The sequence below is a fragment of the Marmota monax genome, unplaced genomic scaffold (assembly GCF_021218885.2).
Source record: "Marmota monax isolate L192 unplaced genomic scaffold, Marmota_monax_Labrador192_F-V1.1 WCK01_AAM20220418_F8-fsc00153, whole genome shotgun sequence".
Taxonomy (NCBI): domain Eukaryota; kingdom Metazoa; phylum Chordata; class Mammalia; order Rodentia; family Sciuridae; genus Marmota; species Marmota monax.
The window spans coordinates 3,892,054-3,915,006 of record NW_026692146.1 but is presented as its reverse complement, the minus strand read 5'-3'; the positions used below and the strand labels follow the sequence as shown (position 1 = coordinate 3,915,006).

General features: G+C 32.5%; 1 protein-coding gene across 14 annotated transcripts in view; it reads left to right on the top strand.

The window, feature by feature from the left end:
• Cdc42bpa (CDC42 binding protein kinase alpha) overlaps positions 1-22,953 on the top strand; it is a 297,181-nt gene that overhangs the window by 256,072 nt on the left and 18,156 nt on the right. For all 14 annotated transcript variants that reach the window (XM_046419709.2, XM_058571920.1, XM_058571914.1 and 11 more), the window contains 11 exons: positions 2,163-2,268; positions 5,117-5,253; positions 6,397-6,536; positions 8,313-8,394; positions 10,161-10,377; positions 11,207-11,269; positions 12,520-13,113; positions 14,910-15,007; positions 17,516-17,600; positions 20,701-20,824; positions 21,757-21,874. In XM_046419709.2, coding sequence (XP_046275665.1) covers positions 2,163-2,268; positions 5,117-5,253; positions 6,397-6,536; positions 8,313-8,394; positions 10,161-10,377; positions 11,207-11,269; positions 12,520-13,113; positions 14,910-15,007; positions 17,516-17,600; positions 20,701-20,824; positions 21,757-21,874 — 1,764 coding nt within the window. The remainder of the gene's footprint in view (positions 1-2,162; positions 2,269-5,116; positions 5,254-6,396; positions 6,537-8,312; positions 8,395-10,160; positions 10,378-11,206; positions 11,270-12,519; positions 13,114-14,909; positions 15,008-17,515; positions 17,601-20,700; positions 20,825-21,756; positions 21,875-22,953) is intronic.

The following is a 22,953-nucleotide window of genomic DNA, read 5'->3' as shown; positions in this document are numbered from 1 at the left end:
AAAAAAAAAAAGGAAAAATAAAATATTGTAAAAGGTCACATAGAAATTAGAAGAGAAAATAATATAAGAAATCAGTATTCAACAAATAGAAGTTCCAGAATAATACATTTTTCCATAACTGAATACCCAATTTTTTCCCCTCTTCTAACTATCCTTTCAAGAATTATCAGAAATCAAGTATTTACCAGGATGCAGGGAACAGGGATCTTAGATCAGAAACCAAATAATCTATTAAATTTAATGTAGGATTAAATTCATGTTTCTTTCTGTTTCTGTTCTTCACCCCTCCCCTAAAACAAAACCATAGTACTATTGTGTATTGCCTAAAGATTGATGACATCAGAATAATGATTTTTAAATTAAGTTGTATGTTAATACTACTCTCAGTTGAGATTAGTGAAACATGGACCCCTTAATCTTTAATAGTTAAACTAACCCACCTTCTCCCATAATTTAATCAGCACCTGCCAGTTGGATGGTTGGTCACCCAAAGTTATTTCTCTGCCAAAACATTGTTTTTTGTTAGCACCACTTTACTCAGATTTGTGACAGCCTGAATAGATCTCTGGGGAAGAGGGAGATGTCTTGGTAGTCTTTTAAAAAAGAAGAAAAAGAATGGAGTTACTTTGAGCAATTGATTAATTCTTTCAGACATATTTGAAGTAACAGCCAAAAATAAATAAATAAATAACTGTGGCTGTGACAAATTTGTTGATAATTCTTCACAATACCCAAGAAACTACCTAAAAGTTTTATATTTATTATACACTTTATTCCCTTAATAATGGTAGTTACATCATTCTATGTAAAAGATAATCTACTGTTTCTTTTTTTAAACTTGTCTTGTAAAAAAATCCTATCCCAGTTGAAGAGAGCAGCTTTTGATTTGGCTTTGGGATTTTGGGGCGGTGCTTGGGAGCACACTGCCTAGTGCATGTTAGGCAAGTACTCTACCACTGAGCTATGTTCCTAGTCACCAGAATTTATTTTTACTTAAATTTTAGTTTTGAATATTCTTTGTGATTTTTCTAATATATTAACCTAAACTAAGTACTTCATAACTTTAATCATTACTGACATTTATTGGACTATAAAGAGTAGTATAAATTACACATGAATAATTAGTGAATTTTGTTTTCATAAAGAAGTAAATGTTTTTAAGTACTTACTATGTTGTGTCAGTCATTGTTTGAAAGTCTTCATTTATAAGTAATATTTATAAATATTTAATATTTATACTCATTTAGCCACCTCATGAAGTAGATATTATTATTGACCCTATTTTATATATAAGGAAAGTGAGATACAGAGGACTGAAGTGATTTGCTCCTGAGTTTATACAGTTGTGTAAAGGAAGAGTTATTATTGTAATTCTTTTAAAACATGCTAAGAAATAATTTGGAGAAGAAAAGAATATTCCAAGGAGATAAAGTCTATATTGGGTTGTCACTGTGTACATCAAGCAAGACAGAAGGGCTGGGGATATAGTTCATTGCAAGGTCCTAAGTTTAATACTAAGTACCACAAAAGAAAAAAATTTGTTGCAATCAAGACAGAGATCTTTACTAGACTTTCAGTAAGAAATTTCAGGCTGACATCTGTCTATGGTATAATAGGTGTGTATTTTTATCAGCTCAAGTATAAGTTATACTGCCTCTTTCCATGAGAAGAAACAGATACTTATAGCCTCTCATTTGTTCTTGCTTGCAGAAGATGAAATACATGATTTACAGTAGAAATAAGAGGTTTACATGATTCTTTTTATTCTTCTAAGAAGGTATAAAGCATATTAAAACTATATTTGTGTATATAAATTATTAAAATTTTACTTAACTCTGCCAAGAATAATTTAAAGAATTTACAGAAATTCTGAAGCCAAGACTTATGAGCAAAACCAAAATGCTACTGTCTGCTTTATACACTTTCCAAATGATATTCAAAAGCAATTATCATTTAACTTAGATTATTTTAGCTTGTTCTAACTTAGTATTATCTCATATAATTGTTTAAAGAGTATAAGCTGTGAGAAGATGCTATGAGAAATGGAAAGAATTCATTCTTCTGTTTAGTAAACATTCTAGTAGATTGTTATGGGACATAGTGACTAACATTACAGAAATCTTTAAATAATCAATGTATGTTTTCTTATCAATGTTTTGCAGCGCAAGACTCACCAGTTTTTTGTAAAATCATTCACTATTCCTACTAAATGTCATCAGTGTACCTCTTTGATGGTGGGTTTGATAAGACAGGGTTGCTCATGTGAAGGTAAGAAAAATTGGAAAAATTGACTTGTTTGAGCACCACTTTGTTATAACATTTCTACCTAAATTGTAATTGAGTAACTTTATTCTCTTTAAAAGACATACAAATGTTTGTTTCATTTAATCATTTGCTTTTCTCTGGATAACAAGAATATAGATAATATAACTGAGCACTTGCTAAAGTCTTTTGGATATTAGAGAAATTAGACAAATGTTCCCTAGAAATATTTTTAGGGGAGATATATTTGAATATGTTTAATTCATCTTTGTTTCATTATTTGGGTAAATTAATGGCCCCCCAAACCATTAACCTATATGACAGAAGCCATGGAAGTTATCCTTGGATATATTCATTCAATTTTAACATTGTTTATTTTCAGAAATTAAATATTTGCCACTATGCCTTAAAAGAAAGTTTGTTCCTAGTATTAATAGTAGAAGTTTTTCCTCCTCATTCATTGGTTTACCTGTCATGTATTTTTGGAATGCTTAGTGAGAAGGACAAAGGCGCTACACTTGTGGAGCTCACGTTTTGAGAGATGGGGGTGAAAGGATCAGGGGTCATTTAAATAGAAAAACCAAGCCTATTTGTTTGAGTACTACTTTATGTTTCCTAGATCTCTAAAATGAAAATGATTTAAATGATAATGGGATATATTATCATTTGTAACTTTTAGAAATATGAATTCTTTTTTAACTTTTCATAAATGTATTTATTTCAGTTATATATGACAGCAGATTACATTTTGACTCATACACAATTGCAGCACAACTTTACATTTCTATGATTGTACACGATATAGCATCACACCATATGTGCAGTCATACATGTACCTAGGGTAATGATGTCCATCTCATTCCACTATCTTTTCCCTGTGCACAGAAATGTGAATTCTTAATCAGATGAGACTTGCCACTACAAAACCACCTTATATAGGTAAAACCACCTTATATAGGTACTAGTGGTATATCTTATGAAAAAGACAAGAAGATAGTTGCTAATTCAAATTCTAATACTAGTTTCTGTTTCTTAGCTTTTCTGCTTTTAGTTTTGAAAGGGAATTTGGATGGAATATAGACACTCTCCATTTCAGGTGCTGAATTCCCTGAATTCTGGGAAGCTACCTGGTTATTTTTTTTATGCATCAGAATTACTTGTAATTCCATAGTAGGAATTTGGGGACTCTAATTAATTCTTTCAGACATATTTGAAGTAACAGCCAAAAATAAATAAATAGTAGGAATTTGGGGACTCTTCCCAGTCTCTCTTACTTCTGGAGTCTTGTGCCATGAAATTGTGCCTTTTTTTTCCTCAACTCCTTGAGGTCTACCTTATAAAGCCATGAAAGTGCATTAGACTATCCCAAGCCTTTGTCTAACAAGCTTTTGTAAATGTTGTGGTAATGTGTTATAGTCTCTAATGGTTACTATCATTTTTATTTCTTCCTTGTTGATTAAAATTAAATCTAGTTTATAGATACTTATTTTGTTGTTTCAGCTGCCCTTGGGAAATGAGATTTTTTCCTTATTAGCAAAATGAATTATAAATACTTATATTCTACTTAAAAGCAAATGATAGCCTGGCACAGTGGTGCATGCCTCTAATCCCAACTACTTGGGAAGCTGAACCAGAGGATCACCAACTTCTTTGCCAGACCCATCTCTCGAAATATATTTTTTAAAAGGCTCAGGATTTAGATCAGTGGTAGAGTGCCCTGGGTTCAGTCTCCAATACATGGGGTTTGGGGGAACAAATTGAGAAGTTTGTAGTTTTTGGAAGTCAATGCTAATTCATCCTGCCTTTCTGTTCATTTCATAATGTCCATCAGTGATATATAATCCATTTCTCTCAAGTTTAAGTATTCTCACGGTGATATCCTTTAGTTCCTCTCTTATTCTTTCCCTAGTTTTCTCCAGGAACCACCTTAGGAGTAGGAATTATAATCGTAGTCTATACCCCTTGCCAAAAAACTTGTTTTTTTTTTTTTAATTTTACCTGTAATTTTTACCCAACCAAGTCTCATTGAAAAGTATGAGTTCATTTTTATTTATAATCTTGTCTTAGAATCTCCAGTTCACTGTGTAAGTATCAAATAGAGGAATCATGGCAATACTGTTAGTGGTAAGGTATGCAGGATCTGAGCAAAACTGTATGAGTTTGAAATTCTACCACTGCCACTTCCAAGCTCTGTGACTCAGGGCATAGGTTACATAGGGATTAAAAACTATACCCCTTTTATATTGTCATAGAAAGATTTAAGATGCTCAGTAAAATTAACAGTTATTATCTAGTGGTAGTGTAAGTATATGGGATATTAGTAACTCCAAAAATTTACCATTAGCTTATACCTTTTTTAAATTCATTGAAAAATTCTATTTTTAAGAAGATTGGTAAAACTTGCCACATGTAGCAGAGATGTCAAGTAGCTTAATGTCCATTAATGACTCCTGCAAGATACATTTCAGAACAGATACCAAGTTGCAGTAAGACGAAGAAATAGAAATAGTTCCAGAAACCAAATTTTTAGCAATTATAAGTTTAACCAATCATTTTGTGCACAGGGTTAAATATTTTTCTTATCTGTTGCTTCCCCCTTTGACCACTAATGTTAACAGAGAATAATAGGATTACCAATGATAAAAATATTTACTATTTCTCATTAAAATCCTTATTGGTAAGCAGATGAGTAGCTTTTCAAATGATAAGACATCATTTGAAATGGTGTTTAAAATAAAAAGTAAGCATTTATTTAACAGAACACCTTGCATACAGTTAGTGCACTGTGAATTGTAATTGTTGTAGTCATTAAAATGAATTTTTAACATACATTGTCTTTTTTTCCTTTCAAAAGTGTGTGGATTCTCATGTCATATAACTTGTGTAAATAAGGCTCCAACCGCTTGTCCAGTTCCCCCTGAGCAGACAAAAGGTCCCCTGGGTATTGATCCACAGAAAGGAATAGGAACAGCATATGAAGGTCATGTCAGGGTAAGTATCCTTAGTTCAGATTTAGATGCATGTTTTAAGATTATGAATGAGTTTAAATAAAATCAAGTCATTTATGAACATAACATTTGACAAAAAAATGAAATGAACAAAATTCATCTAATAATTTTATGTCATCCAGTCCAGCAGAACAATTTGAAAATGAAAACCTAGTCTTTTCTTGGAAATAAATTCTAAAATGTCACAAACTTTTCTATATTATCCCTATTTTATAATGAAGAGAGGTTGAAATCACCATAAAGGAGTCTTTGGCCTTTGGTCTTGCCAAAGAGGTACTGTATGGTTATGAATTACAAGATATTATCAAATAATAATCTTACTTGATTTGAGTAGTATTTACATTGTTCTGCCGCCGCTAGCTTCATACTAGAGGTTCGAAACATAGAAGTTAACTAGTGAGTTCAAATTAAAGACACATAACACTCAGTTTACCTTTTCTCTTGCCCAGCTCAGAGACGGCCCCTCCCAGCTCCTGCCTCTAGCCACCTGGCAGTAGCAAGGTTTACACAAGAGACCAGCAAAAGAGAAAGAGGCATGCCAGAGAGGGAGCTTTTATTGGAGAACAAAAAAATTCAGGGGAAAATTCCATCCAGTGAAGGTCGAGGGGGACAGCATTCCAAGGTCAGGGTCAGTGATTGGTTTTTAGGTCAGTGGTCAGTCACAACCCCACACGGACAAGCCCTCGCACCTGGAAAGGGTGGGGAAAAGCTCTGACACAGCTGGTCTGAACGCCTCACACCCAGCCAGGGAGGTAGCTCAATCACGTGCAAGAACGGCTTCCCACAACATTGTAAGCTGAATTTTATCTTACTACCAATTTTGACGCTTTGCTTTTTTAGGAGAAGAAAAGAAAGAAAGAAACCATGAATGTCATTTTAATGAATTACCAGCAAAAGTTAAAATGATTCTTTTTAATAGTCTTTCATTAAAAGATGATAGTATTTGAAGAATATGTTCTCACTTTTTCTCTTAATGTTATTAATGATATGTGTCCCATTTACTTTACCAAAGTGACAGACTTTTGTACATTCTCGTTAGGTTTTCACCTTACAGTTTCATATGTAATTTAAAAGGCTTTGATTGCCACTTTCATTTGATGTGTTTGTTTGTTTTCCTTTCTGAAAGATCCCTAAGCCAGCTGGAGTGAAGAAAGGATGGCAGAGAGCACTTGCTGTGGTTTGTGACTTCAAACTTTTTCTGTACGATATTGCCGAAGGAAAAGCATCTCAGCCCAGTGTTGTCATTAGTCAAGTAATTGACATGAGGTAAGCCTTCAGGGGTGAAAAGATTTGTATCTCTGCAGCATAGGAATTACAAAGTTTTTATTTTTCTTCTTGCTATAGTCATTAAAATGAGTTTTTATCAAACATTGTGTCTTTTTTCCCTTTAAAAGCAAGTGGATTCCCATATCATATAACTTGTATAAACAGAACTCTAGTATTGTCATGTTTTTACTAAATAATCTAATTTCGTGTTAATATTCTAATTTACTAATATTGCTGTAGTAATATTAGTAAATTAGAATATTAAAAGTAGGAAGTAAGATGCAGTTCTGGGAGAGTTTGGTATGAGTGCTGAGTATGTAGGGTTTGGAGCCAGATAAGGGCTGGGGACGTGACTCAGTAGTAGAATGCTTGCCAGTATGTATGATGTCCTGAGTTCTATCCCCAACACAGCTGGAAGGAAAAAAAATTGAGCCAAGTAAAAGCAAACGGTGTTTGGGTCCCAAAGACCTATTTAAAGCCAGGAGGGGAGGGGAGTGAAGAAAGTCCTAAAGTATAATGTTTATATCATCACCTAGAGGTATGTAGTATGATTCAGTGTGAGGATTATCAAGTGATATATCAGACAACCTATTGGAAAACAATGAATCAGGAAACATTTAAGTAAGCCAGATCTTTAATGATTTTGGTTTGATTTTCCAGATTCTTCCCCTTGCCCTGTTGAGTGCCCTCGTGTTCCTGAGGGACCTTATTTACTCCCATAGCTTCTGCCATCATTTCTGCCTTTTTGGGTCCCAAACATATATCTCCAAACATATATCAGAAATAGCCATTCATTGCTCAAAACCTGCATTTCCTAGCTGTGCTTTACACTGGCATTTTACCCCTGCATCTCAAACACGTTATCTTTTACCTCACATTTGGAATATGAAGGAATTCATGCAAGAAATATCAGTAGGAAAAATCTGGCAGAACTTGCTAAGGGACTGACTAGAAAGATAGAGAAGGCCAGGTGTGATGGCCCATTCCTATAGTCCTAGCCACTTGAGAAGCTAAAGCAGGAAAATTGCTTATATCTAGGAGGAGTTCAAGGTCATCTTGGGTAATATATTTGAGACCCTGTCTCTTAAAAAAAAAAAAAAAAAAAAAAAACATTTCACTATTTTGAATAAGATGCCCCAATTTTTAAAAAAAGAAACACAGTTGGGGGGGAGGGAATCAAAGATAAGATTAAAATGTGAAGGGTTTAAGACTAAGGGAATGATGGTACAAATAACAAAATTAAGGAAAAACTTTCTGTGGAGGAAAATCTTCTTTCATATGTTGATAGAAAAATAAAATGTCAGATGATCTAAGTTGAACAAACTTGAGATTTATTTTGGAGAAAAAGGATTCTCTTAAAGGCTCTAAAGACCTAGCATGGTTCAAATCCTAGTTCTCTATGTATGCTTACTGGCCTTGTGTCTTTGGATTAGCCAGAAAACATTTGTAGCTCTTGTATAATGTGCCTCTGTTAAGTTACTCTGTGTGTGTGTGTGTGTGTGTGTGTTGTGCTGGGGATTGGACCCAGGGCCTTGTGCATTCGAGGCAAGCATTCTACCAGCTGAGCTATATCCCCAGCCCTGTTAAGTTACTCTTGATAAATTACTTTGGGTACTGTTGGTTACAATGGGGAAAAATCAAATTTTTTAAAGTTTCAATTTAGGTGTTTTGTGCAGTTAAGCTTTGAGGATTGCTTCGTATATATTTGGTTACATAATCAAAACTCCACATATATAGCCACTTATACTAACTTCTAATGTTTCACTTTTCTTTCAGAGATGAAGAATTTTCTGTGAGTTCAGTCTTGGCCTCTGATGTTATTCATGCAAGTCGAAAAGATATACCCTGTATATTTAGAGTAAGTGTGTTCTACAGTTTGATCACTGAATTATTTGTCTTTAATGAATATGTTTTTCCTCTTTATGTAAATCATAAGCCAAATCTAATATTTCTATGTTCAATATCATCTGATACTTGCATTTATGCTAAGTTTAACTAAGGAAAGATCTATAGAAAATATAAATACATGGCTTCTAAAATATGTTCCCTAACAGGTAATATTTTTTAGTCCAAATTCAGTTTTCAAATAAAGATTCCTTCTTGGAAAATTAAATAAGTGTGAGGTTTCTCAATTTTTTTTTTTTAAAGAAGTTTCTCTCTTTAAATATCTCATTTTAAAATCATGCTTATTTCCTATTACCTTGTAACAATGGTCCCACATCTTAGAAACTTAAACCAACAACATTTTATTATTTTCATCATTCTGTGAGTCAGCTGTACAGTTCTCATGGTGTTAGTTAAGATTACTCATGGGACTGCATTCAGCTCTTTTGGAGCTTAGAATACCCAAAATGACCTTGTCCTTATGTCTGTGGCCTTGGTGCTAGTTCTCTTCATTGACTTTCTGTATGGTCTCTTAACAATTTGATAGTCTAACTGAACTCACAATGGCTGGCTTCCAAGAGACCAAAAGAAGCAGCTGGGCCTTATAAGGACTAGACCCCAAACAGGCATAATAACCCTTCTGCATTCCATTGATCAAAGGAAGTTATGAGGTCATCCCAGATTTGAGGGGAAAGGAAATGGATTTGACTTGTTAATAATAATAGAAGAATGGAATTCTATAGTAGGGAATTGTTGATAGCCATCTTTCAAGGCTGTATACCAAAATGTGATCTTAAAATGGTGAATTAAGACAATAGATATTTTTTAAAGCTGCCCTGTTATGCCTGTCTGCATACTATTTGTCTATGAATTTTATGTCCCAGGAAGGTCAAAGACAATAACCTTGTCTGATTTCTTGGTTCCTACACTGGTAACTATTTCATTCTCCCTCTGGCCACCAAGAGAGCCTATAGAGCCTGCTTATCAATCATCAATTTGCAGTGTGCTTTTTATTGTCATTGATGCTTAAATTACTTTAAGAAGAAATCTGTATGTATAAAATTCAAAACTGTTCTGATCATGATTTGTAGAAGGATGAACTTCCATTTAAACCCTTTCTGGTGCTCTCATCTTCTTTAATAATAATGTGAGTTATTTTTATAAAGTAACAGAACATAAATATTTCCTAGCATTCCTGACTTTTCAAAACAGTATGGTATAGCGCTTAAGAGCATTCACACAGGATCCCAGACCTCTAGCTGTTTGCCCTTGTAGAAATTATTTAATCTCTTTATCATGGCTTTATCATATGTAAAATGAAGTTATAATAACAATTTCTATCTCATGAAAATGTTAAGAGGTTCAATTTGTTAATACTTGTGTTTAAATCTACTCAGTAATTACTCTTAAATGTCAGTTGTTATATGAGTATATGTAACACATTTTTTATTATAATGTTCTGGCACCTTTATAGCAAGGAAGATGAAAAGTCAGGAATGCTAGGAAATTTTATGATTTTGATTGGTGTCTCCTACCTTTGCCTTGGCAATAATCCTAGTGCTAGAACTAGTTATTCCGATTAAGTATTGCTAAATTCTATTAAAGGGATCATTTAATGAATTCTCATTTTGTTGGTGAGTGCTAAGCAAACTAGTCTCCTCACAAAACTAGCCTACTTATGAAACTAGCATAAAGGGTATCTGTTTTCTAATATAATGAATATTGATTAAATTCTTCTAGGTCACAGCTTCCCAGCTGTCAGCATCCAATAACAAGTGTTCAATCCTGATGCTAGCAGATAGTGAGAATGAGAAGAGTAAGTGGGTGGGAGTGCTGAGTGAATTGCACAAGATACTGAAGAAAAACAAATTCAGAGACCGCTCAGTCTATGTTCCCAAAGAGGCTTATGATAGCACTCTACCCCTCATTAAAACAACCCAGGCAGCTGCAATCATAGGTATGAATTTATAACATTTATCATATTATTATAATTGTTTACTGATCTACCTTGTGAGCTGGGGACTGGCTTTCATCTAGGAATCCCCACTGTCCAGCATAACATGAATTATATCATAGATGTTCAATAAATGTTTATTAAGTGAATGAGACCTATTAGATTTTTATTTTTAAGCAGTTACACTAAATACATTCCCTTCTGAAAAAGTGATATTACTAAAGACTAACTTAATAATCCATTTTCTACTTATGTGAACTAGAATAAATTAATTTCTTAAAGCATAATTTTCACATGTAATGCATAAGATACTAATTACCTTGCTAATGTTATTGAGAAATTTTAAAATCATGGTATATAAACACATAGTACTCTGCATTAAAAAGCCCTCAGTAAACAGAAGCTTCTGAATCTGGAGATTTAAAGTTTTGCTACATTCTTACATACATATCCATATCTTTTGTTACTTAGGGTTCAATACTTGTGTTAAAATACCTGACACAATCTTTTCCTCCAAAAACAATATATTGAACTGGACCTAGGGTACTAACAAAGTAGGTTTTTAATTGTTTTTCATAATTTATTGAATAAACAATTACTTATTTTTGTAGGTATTGACATGGGATATTTTTTAGTGATTTTTCTATTTTAAAACACATGATAAATTTATCACTGGTAATCTGAAAGAAAATTTCATAGTGTAAATTGTTACTGTATTATGATTATTTACTTATTTTCATTTTTGCACCTCATTTTCTTATTTCTGTTTTATTGTATTAGCTTTATATGGCTTTTAGCTAATAAAATTGTCTCATATTTGTGTTTTACACAGATCACGAAAGAATAGCTTTAGGAAATGAAGAAGGGTTATTTGTTGTTCATGTCACCAAAGATGGTAAGAGAAAACCTAATCATTTTAGAGTAACTTTAAATCATATGTTAGAAAAATTTTGCTCAAGTCTAAATTCTAAAAAGAGTAGGATTTGCTCTTACATATTCTATAAATGAAATTTTCCAGGCACAATTTGATATATTCTAAAATCAAAAGATTATTTTTTAATTTTTATAATTCTCCTAAGCAAGTGTATATTATCTTTCTTATGTCATCTTATTTAGCAGTTCTGCTATATGAACTCATATTGTACTTCAAAGGTGGCACATGGAAAATTTTTTGAGTTTTCCTAAAATTAGTATATTATCATAATTAGTCTTATTAGAAGGTAATATAAATTATAACAACTATTAAAATATGCTTATTGGAAGTCCTCCCACCCCCACTGTAATACAACAGGTTTATTCATTCTTTTTGCAGGGTGAGAAAGAGGTGGTTACTGTGTGTTGAACCCAGGAGTGCTTTACTCCAACATTTTTGGTTTGTTTATTTTTGAGATAGGATCTTACTAAATTGCTGAGGCTGGCTTGAACTTATGATCCTCTGCCTCAGCCTCCCAAGACAATGGGATTACAAGCATGCACCACCATGCCTGACCAACAGTTTTTTTCCTACAGAAAAATTAAATGCTGGGTGAAATAGAAAACAATTTAATTTGATATTTATAAATATAATATTCTAAGTTCTAATTTTATATCAAGTTTTATCATGACAAATTAATTCATTTAAATGTCATTGGTTTGATACCATAGAAACACTTTCAGAGTAACTAGTAGTTATGCGGTTACCCAGTTTTTAAAAATAGCAACCTCACGGTGAAATTCCCTACAGTTTAGTACCAATAAAAAAAGTTTTCTTGGGCTGGGGATGTGGGTCAAGTGGTAGCGTGCTCGCCTAGCATGCATGAGGCACTGGGTTCGATTCTTAGCACCACATAAAAACAAAATAAAGATATTGTGTCCATCTGAAAAAAAAACTTAAAAAAAAATATTTAAAAAAAGTTTTCTTAAAAACTGGCATGCTTTCAATTAAGAACTCTGCCTTGACTGTCAGAGATCTGTGCCAAATTTAATATAGGAAAGTTAAATGATTTTACAATGGGTTTTAATATCTTTCTTTTTCTCTGTAATTTCTGATCTCTTATTCTATGTGTACCTCTCCATCTTTAAATAAAGATGACTTATATACTTCTGAGTATAATTTGGATGACTTATAAAACTATTTTGCATTTGATTTGTTATTTCTGCATGTAGAAATTATCAGAGTTGGTGACAATAAGAAGATTCATCAGATTGAACTTATTCCAAATGATCAGCTTGTTGCTGTGATCTCAGGACGAAATCGTCACGTACGACTTTTTCCTATGTCAGCTTTGGACGGGCGAGAGACAGATTTTTACAAGTTGGCAGAAACTAAAGGGTGTCAAACTATAACTTCTGGAAAGATGCGCCATGGAGCTCTTACATGCCTGTGTGTGGCTATGAAAAGGCAGGTTCTCTGTTATGAACTATTTCAGAGCAAGACCCGTCACAGAAAATTTAAAGAAATTCAAGTCCCATATAATGTCCAGTGGATGGCAATCTTCAGCGAACAGCTCTGTGTGGGATTCCAGTCAGGATTTCTAAAATACCCCTTGAATGGAGAAGGAAATCCATACAGTATGCTCCATTCAAATGACCACACACTATCATTTATTGCACATCAACCAATGGATGCTATCTGCGCAGTTGAGATCTCCAGTAAAGAATACCTGCTGTGTTTTAACAGCATTGGGATATACACTGACTGCCAGGGCCGAAGATCTAGACAACAGGAATTGATGTGGCCAGCAAATCCTTCCTCTTGTTGTAAGATTCTCTTTCTTATGGCTGTCTTTATCTTCCTGTCTCCTTCCTTTTCTTTTTCCTTCTACTTCAATTAAACATTGTCATTGTTAATAACAGGTTATATTTTTTAGAATGATTCTGAAAGTTTTCCTTAGTATTAATTATGTTGTTTATGTAAAGTAACCATATGTAGTTAGGCCTAAGCAAATAGAGTCAATATTAACATGCACATAATGAAAACTAATTTTTCTATGGAATATTTTACTGAAATGGAATTTTTTTATCTTGTGTTACTCATTTTTAAATAACTCAAGTAGCTCTTTTCATTGTTCTCCAAAATACAGTGCTCATAAGTATAAGTAGCACTTATTCTTGAGAAGTAATTACTAAGTGAATTATTTAGTAGGAAAAGAAAAATGTAGTTCTCTAAGAAGTGTTATTCAGTTTTATATGTTTATCTAGATGGGCAGATATTTAAAGTTGCCTATTTCATTTTCAAGAAATATTAAAAATAAATTATTGTATAGTTTTATTGCTACGTAATAATTTATTTATTACTGAATACATGCCATGTCACTGTATGAAATAGTGAAGTAGTCTACCTTCTCAGAGTATAGAGTGCAGTAGAAAATATTCATGTCACAACTAGGAGTTTCAGTAGAAATGTATGCTATAATACCTGAAGTGAGAGTTCAATAGAAGCTTGTAATAGGAATATCTAACCCAAATTCTTTTGTTTGCAATGGAAGATTCTTGAGCATGTTTGAATGCTGAAAGGAAGAAACCATTAGGGAACCACTTGGAGAAGTTGACAATCTGGGAAATACAGAAAACAGTCAGATCCCCAAGAAGGCAAATGAGGATAAATTCAGAACACAGGTGGAAGACTACTCAGAACAGGAGGAGTGAAATCTCTCCCATTGTAATGTTAAGACAGGAATAAGAAGGAATGGTGGGAATGAGTCCTGTCAGTTCTAAAGGTTCTGTTAAAAAAAAAAAAAAAATTAAAAGGACTATTAAGTCTTATTACAGAAAAATTAGGAAACCTAGATTAAAAAAACAAACAAAAAATAACCTATAATTCTACCCACTTAGATTTAATTTGTGGCCCAAGGGGTGGGGAGTGTGCCAGGGACTGTACATCAGATTTAACTATTTTTAAAGTCTTATTTCTCCTGGATGTCAGATTCAACTACTTTTAATGTTTTATTTTTTTTTCTGACATATATGCTCTCATTTATAGCTTAATATATAGAATGAATACTGTTTGTAACTGAGTTCCATAGTCCAAAATATCCTAACATGAAGTAAAAGTTGGACTATCTGACTTTTATTTATAACTTTGTCAATAATGCAGTTCATAACCTTAGTTTACACACTCATTTACTCTTTCTTTGCTCATATTGCCATTTATTAATATTCTTCCAAGAAATATTTATTGAATATCTAAACTATTCATGTAATTGTGCTCTGGTAATTTATCATACATTCATATTTGGGGGTAGAACACTTACCTGAAGATTTCTCTACTTTGTAAGTTTGTTTCACTGTTAATAATTTAACTACTTTAAGAGTCAGACACTTTTAACATGTAATGAAATTGCTTTATTAGCTAGATGTTAATAGAATTCTTCTGTAATAAATAAATAATTTATGTTCTCTTTATTTCAAAAATATTTTAATGTGGTTCTTATATGATAACAATAGGCTTTTGGTGGGATTCTACTCTACAGTTATTTAAGACAGAACTTTCAAAATTATTTGGGCTTAATAGTTTAAAATAATCAGTAGGTTGTCCCTTCCTTTCCTTTTCCCAGGTTACAATGCACCATATCTCTCAGTGTATAGTGAAAATGCAGTTGATATCTTCGATGTGAATTCCATGGAATGGATTCAGACTCTTCCTCTCAAAAAGGTAATTTGGCATTAAAATATGAGCTGAGCTGGCTAATTTTTGATAGGTAGCTAAACTCCATACTATTCATATTACATTTAGTTTCTCTGATTGTGAACTTGACGAGCAACTAGAATATATCATACAACCTAAAATGTCAATATTATCATCTATTTTGAGATTAAAGAGCTTCAGGAGAGTATGTGATTATTATTAATCATAACTTTTTCACATAATGGTATGCAATGTTTAATCCTGCAAAGACAGATTTCATGAATAGGGAAGTTATTCAACTTGGAACTGAAATTGTTTAGTTGAGTCATGATTGATTTAGAAATAGAAGTGTTCCATATTACTAATAAAACATAATATTTTCCCTTAATATTCCTCTATTGTTTCCATAACAAAAATTTTACAAGTATGGAACTACTGTTTTGCAAAAATAAGATTACCTCTAGATAGGGAAGAGAGGTGGGAGGGAAAGGGAGGGAGAAGGGGAATTGCATGGATTATGGAAGGAGACCCTCATCGTTATACAAAATATATGTATGAAGATGTGAGAAAAAAAAAAGAATAGCGTTACCTTAGATTAGGTAGAGAGAAGTGATGGGAGGGGAGGGGAGGGGTTGGGGGATAGGAAGGATAGTAGAATGAAACAGACATTATTATTACTATGTATATATATGTGACTGCATGACCAATATGATTCTGTAACCTGTACACTCAGAAAAATGAGAAATTATACCCCATCTAATTCAAATGTATGATATGTCAAGGTCATTGTACTGTCATGTGTAACTAATTAAAACAAATTTTAAAAAAGAAAAGTACTATTTTCATATAGACGTATATAGTATATTTAGAATGTACATCATTGGTAAAATGATAGGACTAGGTGAAACAAAGTAGCCAAGATCATATTTTATAATGTGTCCAATTTTAAACCACATCAATAGTGAAAAACAACTCTTGTAAGTATTGCCACATTATATAAAGCAACTAAAACGTGGTCCTCTATTTTATAAATTTTGACTGACTCTACTAAGTTTTCTGGGGTTTTTTTGCCATGTAATTTGCAATATATATGTTATCTTTATGAAGCATATTAATAAGCTGATCACTTGTGAACCCACCTCCCTTTTTGATACCTCAGCCCTTCCCTCAGAAAGTCAGTATCCTGAATGTCATGCTTATTGTCCCTATGCTTTCCTGAAAATACAGATTTTTGCACATTTAAATATTCCTAAACAACATATTATTTAGTTTTGCTTGGTTTTGAGATCTATTAAAATATTGTGATATATTGTCACTTTTTACCTTTGTTTAACTCATTTACTGGGCTTCAAAGATCTATACCTGTTGCTACCTCTACTGTGTAATTCATTGTGTAAATTCATTGTGTAAAATAGCCTACTTGCTATTTATTCATTCTCTGATTAACAGACATTTTAATTATTTTCTAGCTTTTGCTCTTGTGAATGTTGCTGCATATTATCTGGGGTAGATGTGCAAGAGTTTAAGTCATATATCTAGGAATGGAATTGATGAGATTCTTACCCACATCTTCTCTAATACCTGTTGTTGTCAGCATTCATAGTTTCATAAATGGTTTCATAAAATGGTATCATATTGCAGTATTAATTTGCATGCCCCAGTTAACTGTGTGGTTGGGAGTCTTTTCTATATCTATTCATCATTCGTATTTCCTTTTCTGTGAAATGCCTGGTCATGTTTTTTGCTCATTTTTGCCATCTTGTTGATTTATTCTACTTCTTTATGTAATATGTCCTGTTTCAGTAATGCATGGTAAATCTTGTTCATTTGTGACTTATGGGTTTATTTTTCAGAACAGAAGTTATTGTTTACTAATTTTACTGTAGTTAAATGTACTTTCCTGTTCTTTAGGTTTGTTTTTTTTTTTCTCTTTAAGAAACTTTTCCTAGCTTAAGGTCATAAAGATGTAACCTTTGTTTCCCTCCAAATGTTTTGAAATGTTGCTTATTATATGTCTATCTTTAATCCATTTGTAATTGATTTTTTTTTGCTTGTAGTATGAAATAGGGATTCTGTTTTATTGGTTTTATGTAATGTGTTGCTCCATTATCATTTATTAACAATTCTTCCTTTTCCCAGTCATCTGTACTTTTATCTTTATTATATGTAGATCAAGTATTTGATGATAAGAGCTCATAAAGCAACTATTGATATCTTCTTAATGTAATTATTTGGTCACTGATAGCTTTAAAAGGTCAAACTTAAGGTTTAAATGTATTTCTACTTAATTTTATTTATTTGTCCAGGATATTCTTTCTTTAAAATGTTATCATTATAAGTTTGTTTGTCCAAATCAGATATAATGCCTTCACAATCAGAATTATTAGCATTTTGGGTTTTTTCTGAAAGGACTGTATTTTGAAGTATATAAATAAAAGATCTTAATAATATATGCTTTATGTACAGGCCAAAAGTTTTATGATTTAATTTATAAAAGTTTTGTTGAAGTACTTATTTTATTTTTTATTATTTTAGGTTCGACCTTTAAACAGTGAAGGATCTTTAAATCTTTTAGGATTGGAGACAGTTAGATTGATATATTTCAAAAATAAGATGGCAGGTAAGAAAACAGAACATTAATAGTAATAGCTTCAATGGAAATATTATTTTTCTTCTGACTGCCCAATGTCATATGAATAATGAGTGCTAGAGTACAGATTTAAAATCTTATATATCTTCCTCTAGAGTGTGTGATCTTGGCCACATACTGTTAATATATCCAAGACAGATTATTGGGCAAAAGTGATTCTATTTAAACTGTCATAGTTGATTTAACAAAGTATTTCATTCTGACATGCCTTGTTATTTTTCTGGGGTATACCTAGGTAAGCAGAGAAAGTGTAGCTGAATATACTTCTGTACTTAAAATACCATAGAACTTAAACAAAATTTGTGGCATTAAAATTAAGGACATTCATTCAGAATTCCATCTGCGGACTTCAGGAACCCATCTTTTGCCAATGCAAAGGGCTTAGTACTTCTAAAGTACTGATGACAACTTAGAAGCAGAGAAAAGAGGAAAGTCATAAAAGTGCCTAGAATCAGAAGAGGGAGCAGGAACCCTGGGGGTTATAAACAAGAGAACAGCATTTGGTCAGTGACCAAGTAGTAAGCTAAGATTGTCAAACCTGTGATTAATAGACCATATGTAAAATGCCATAGTCTATACATGTAGAATTAAATGTTGTTTGCCATTAATGTGAGGCCAGACAGTTAAAATCTCACTTTTAACAAATAGTGTGCTTTTTTCTATATAATAAAATCATTCTTATGTCAGCAACAAATATTTTCCTAACACAGGTATTCATAAATCTCTGCTCTTTTGTGGTAGAACTATTTAATGAAGAGGCACTTAATGATATATTGTGTATTTAAAGTAATATTTGAATTTACCTAAATATAAGTAAAAACATTGGCCTCAAGGAAATGTTAAAATGTTTGTACCTGTTATCTGAAGGTCATGAGATTATCTTCTTAATGCTTTTTGCCCCTCATATTCCCTCAATAGTTTTTTATGTTCTACTGTAATAGAAATCCATCAAAAGCTTATGTTTATTGTTTTTGTTTGTTTTGATTTTAAGTAATGAAATAATTGTTTGGTTTGTGGTTCAGTGCTTTGTTAATAGCTGTCTGTGTTAAAATGGTATACCTTTATGGTATGATTTGATAAAGGACATTCAAATTTTAGGCATGATTCTCAATCATGAAGCTAATGAAACTTAAGTTTCAGGTTTCCAAGACCCTATACTTAATTTTGTGTTCTGTTTCTTAGAGGAGCTTCACATATTTGTATAAAATTGGATCCACTCTGTTCTCACCGTATTTAATGCTGGTCATTAAATTTCCTTATATCCATGTTGTATCTGTAGGACAAAACCTATTCCACATGTCTCTTCCCATGCTTTCATCTTTCTGCTTCAGGCTAGGAATGGAGGTAGAACTCTTGAGAAAGGAGACCTGACAGGTTTCAATATCTTATTATTTGAGAAAGGAGGGAAATCCCATTTCCAAGAGGTTCCTTCTTTTTCTCTCTCTTGCTTTTCCCTCCTGCAGAAGGGACAAATGCTCCTTTGCCTTCTGGCTGCCCCACGTCTCTTGTCACCACCATAACTCAAAATTCCTGCTTTATCCTCATAATTCTCATATTCTAGAATGATGTCCCACATTCTCATCTACATTAAAGTCTATCCTTTTAATATTTGTTGTTGAGAAAATGATCTGATTAAGCAACATTATTATACCACAAGGAATGTGTTGCTTTTGTGGTAATTTTCTATTTTGGCTTGTCTTATAGGCCCATTTGCCTTCTTTCAGCCTTTTTCTTCTTGCTTCAGCTTTACAGTGTCAAAAACTTGTAAAGATTGGCTTTTTTCCTTTTTCCTTATCTTATTTAGATAATGGCATACCCTGCCTGCCATGTTATATGGATAACTGTTGTCTTTTTACAAAAGACACAAAGACACAAAGCCCAGCAGGTTTTTAGAGTTCCCAGTTTACAATTGTTTCCTTCCAGATGTTAAAATTGAAATGGGACAAGATGGTCACCTGGTTGCTAGGAGTATACAATTATATAGTATCCACCTTCAAGATAAGAAGATCAGAAGATTAGAATAGTGACAGATCCTTCAAAAGGAGGATAATGGGGAACACAGACCTTTCCTTATTCCACATCTCACAAGAAATTTTTATTATGTAAAAATAATTTTAATTATTTACATAAATAGCTTGCTATTTATGCCTGATTACACATTAATAATAGCATCTTTTGGGGGCTGGGACTATAGCTTAGTGGTATAACTCTTGCCTACCATGGGTTCTATCTCCATCACTGCACACAAATTAAAATAAATACCACAAAACCCCCATAATAGCAACTTTTTAATATCCTAAGCTACTAAACCCACTGATAGGTAGGTATGAGAGAAAATAGTATAGAAATATTGGGGTGAATTGGCTCGTCAAAGGGACAGGACATCAAGGCAATTACAGTTTTCTTCTAGCAAAATTGTGTCATGTTTATAATGAAATAGAAGTGAAAATGTAAAATGTATTTTGCTAGTTATGTTTAATTTTTATATGTATATATATATATATACATATATATATATATATATATATATATATATATATATTTTATGGCACTAGGGATTGAACCTAGGAGTGTTCTACCTCTAAGCTACATCCCCACATTTTATTTTTGTATAATATATGAAATTTTGTTATTAATATATGAAAATAATATTTACATAATACTACATAAATATAAGCATATATATTTTTACATGTCCTATTGAAAATTATTGCTGCCAGGTGTGGTGGTCCATGCGTATAATCCCAGCAACTTAGAAACTGAAGCAGGAAGATCCTAAGTTCAAAGCCAGCCTGGGCAACTTAACTTAGCAACTCTCTGTCTCAAAATTAAAAAAAAAATATATATATATATATATATTTAAAGGGCTGGGGATCTAGCTCAGTAACAGAGTACTCCTGGGTTCAATTCCCAGTACCACACAAACACTCTATTATTGCTTATTTACTATGATTATCAATGCATGACTTTTAAAATTCAGAATTACCACCTGTATAATTGTGCTACCATGGAGATTAATGGCTAAAAAAGCAATTTAGTAATTTAAACAGCACCATTTTTTAAAAAACAGAAGGGGATGAGCTGGTGGTTCCTGAAACATCAGATAATAGTCGGAAACAAATGGTTAGAAATATCAACAACAAACGACGTTACTCCTTCAGAGTCCCAGAAGAAGAAAGGATGCAACAGAGGAGGTAGATATATAATTTGTACTTATTGTCCATCTATGCTTCTAGCATCTGAGGGACTATCTGCTAATAATACTATACTTGATTTGGAAAGACAATTTGGTATCTGAAAATCTATTATTCATAAATGGTATCAAAAACTGCAGGACTAGGAGTATAGCTCAGTGATGAGTGTGTGTTTGCCTAGCATGTGCAGGGCCTTGGATTTGATCCCCAGCATCACAAAAGGAATTTAAGGGGAAAAAAAAAAAAACCCTAAGTGCAATTATGACTGTAACCTCTCAGTGTCATTTTAATTAATAATCTAAAAGTTATGTGAATACACCGAATTAAGTACCATATTTTGATCCTCTTAGGTAGGTTTATGAAAGAGTAATAATTTGGGGGATGTATACTTTTCTACAGTACAAGCTTAAATCATATCTGTGCATATAGTAAACCTGTATATGTTTAAGAAATCTACATTGTTTTCTTCATGAGCAAACAGAAATAGGCATATAGCATTTTCAGCTACATTTAAAAACATTTCTAAAATGTTATAAATTATTTTAAAAGATACCCATGAAATGTTGAGAATTATCTGTAAAAAACCAGCAGAAGTTCCTTGATATCTAAATATGAATAGACCTGTTGGGGGCTTGGATCTGAAGCTCACTTGCCTAGTATGAGCAAGGCCCTAGGTTCAATCCCCAGTACTAAAAATATAAATAAAAGGATCCTCCCTCTTTCCTACTCCAAATCATAATATCTTTTATTTAAAATTAAAAACATTTTAAGGAATTGAATTATTAATTGAATCTATTCTATTATTCTAATTATATCTTTATTAGCATGATTTAATCATTTTAAAGACAAAAATAAAGTATGTATAATTTTTTTCTTATCTAGATTTACTGTGTAAAAAATATTTACATGGTTTTTTTTTTTTTTCCTTACAGGGAGATGCTGCGGGATCCAGAGATGAGAAATAAATTAATTTCTAACCCAACTAATTTTAACCACATAGCCCACATGGGACCTGGAGATGGAATACAGATTCTAAAAGACCTACCTATGGTAAGAGAAATGAATGAAGAGTGAATATTAATGTGAATGGGGTGATAAGTAAGTGGGAGATATATGAGGGAAAATACATATATATCAGCATATATATGTAGACAGGTTTCACAGGACATATTAGTATAATGAGGAGATGGTTCTCTTATTATATTACAATATGTTAAGATACATGATGATATATATATATACCTGATGATAAAAGCATAAATTTAGAAATCTGTCAAAAAACAAATAAATCAAGTTCTTATTTAGTTCTATACCCTAGAAATTTCTCCCTAAATCTGTTGTTGGTGGTGGGAAAAAAAAAAAAAAAACCTGCTATGTTTGGGGACATTATAAATCAATTTCAGAACTTGGTTACCAAATCACTAAAATTTCACTAAGTTCCTTACAGGCATTTGGCCTTTTTTTCCCTTAAGATCCATATTAGCTTGTCAGTAATGGTCACACCTCTCAGCTAACTGTGAAATTAAATCGTTTTGCCCAATTACAAACTGGTCACTTGTACATAAAAAGTACAACATAGAAAAACGGTTGTGTTTTTAACAATATGAAGATCAGATTCTCAGATCTATTGAAATCAAAGATTTTAGTAGAATTAGCTGATTATCCTGGCTCTGTTCTTAACACTTCAGTACCACATATACTCAGCAATTTATAAAACTTTAATATTGCCCTTCTGATCAGTGGAGATGGCAGCAGAACTTTGCACATATTTTTAAATATAGTTTTTATTTTATGGCAATTTGAGAGAGATGATTTATAAATCTCTCCCCAAATCTCCCACTAAGGAAATCTGTCTCAACCATGTTACCCAACAGTGCTATGATGGAAGAACTGAGAAAATAAGTAATATAGTTTGTGCACTCAAATGTTTTAACATAAAAAAATAATTTAATAAAGGAAATTTTTACATTTATTTCATATGGGGAGGAAAAAAGCTTGCATTCACTTGTATCTGAGTACTTTGTAGTAAGTAAGCCCAACTAATCAGCTGGCTCTGCTTTTTCTGCTGTTATTTTTTTTTCATCATTAAGACATTATATTAAGCATGCAGCCAGGTATGGTGGGGCATG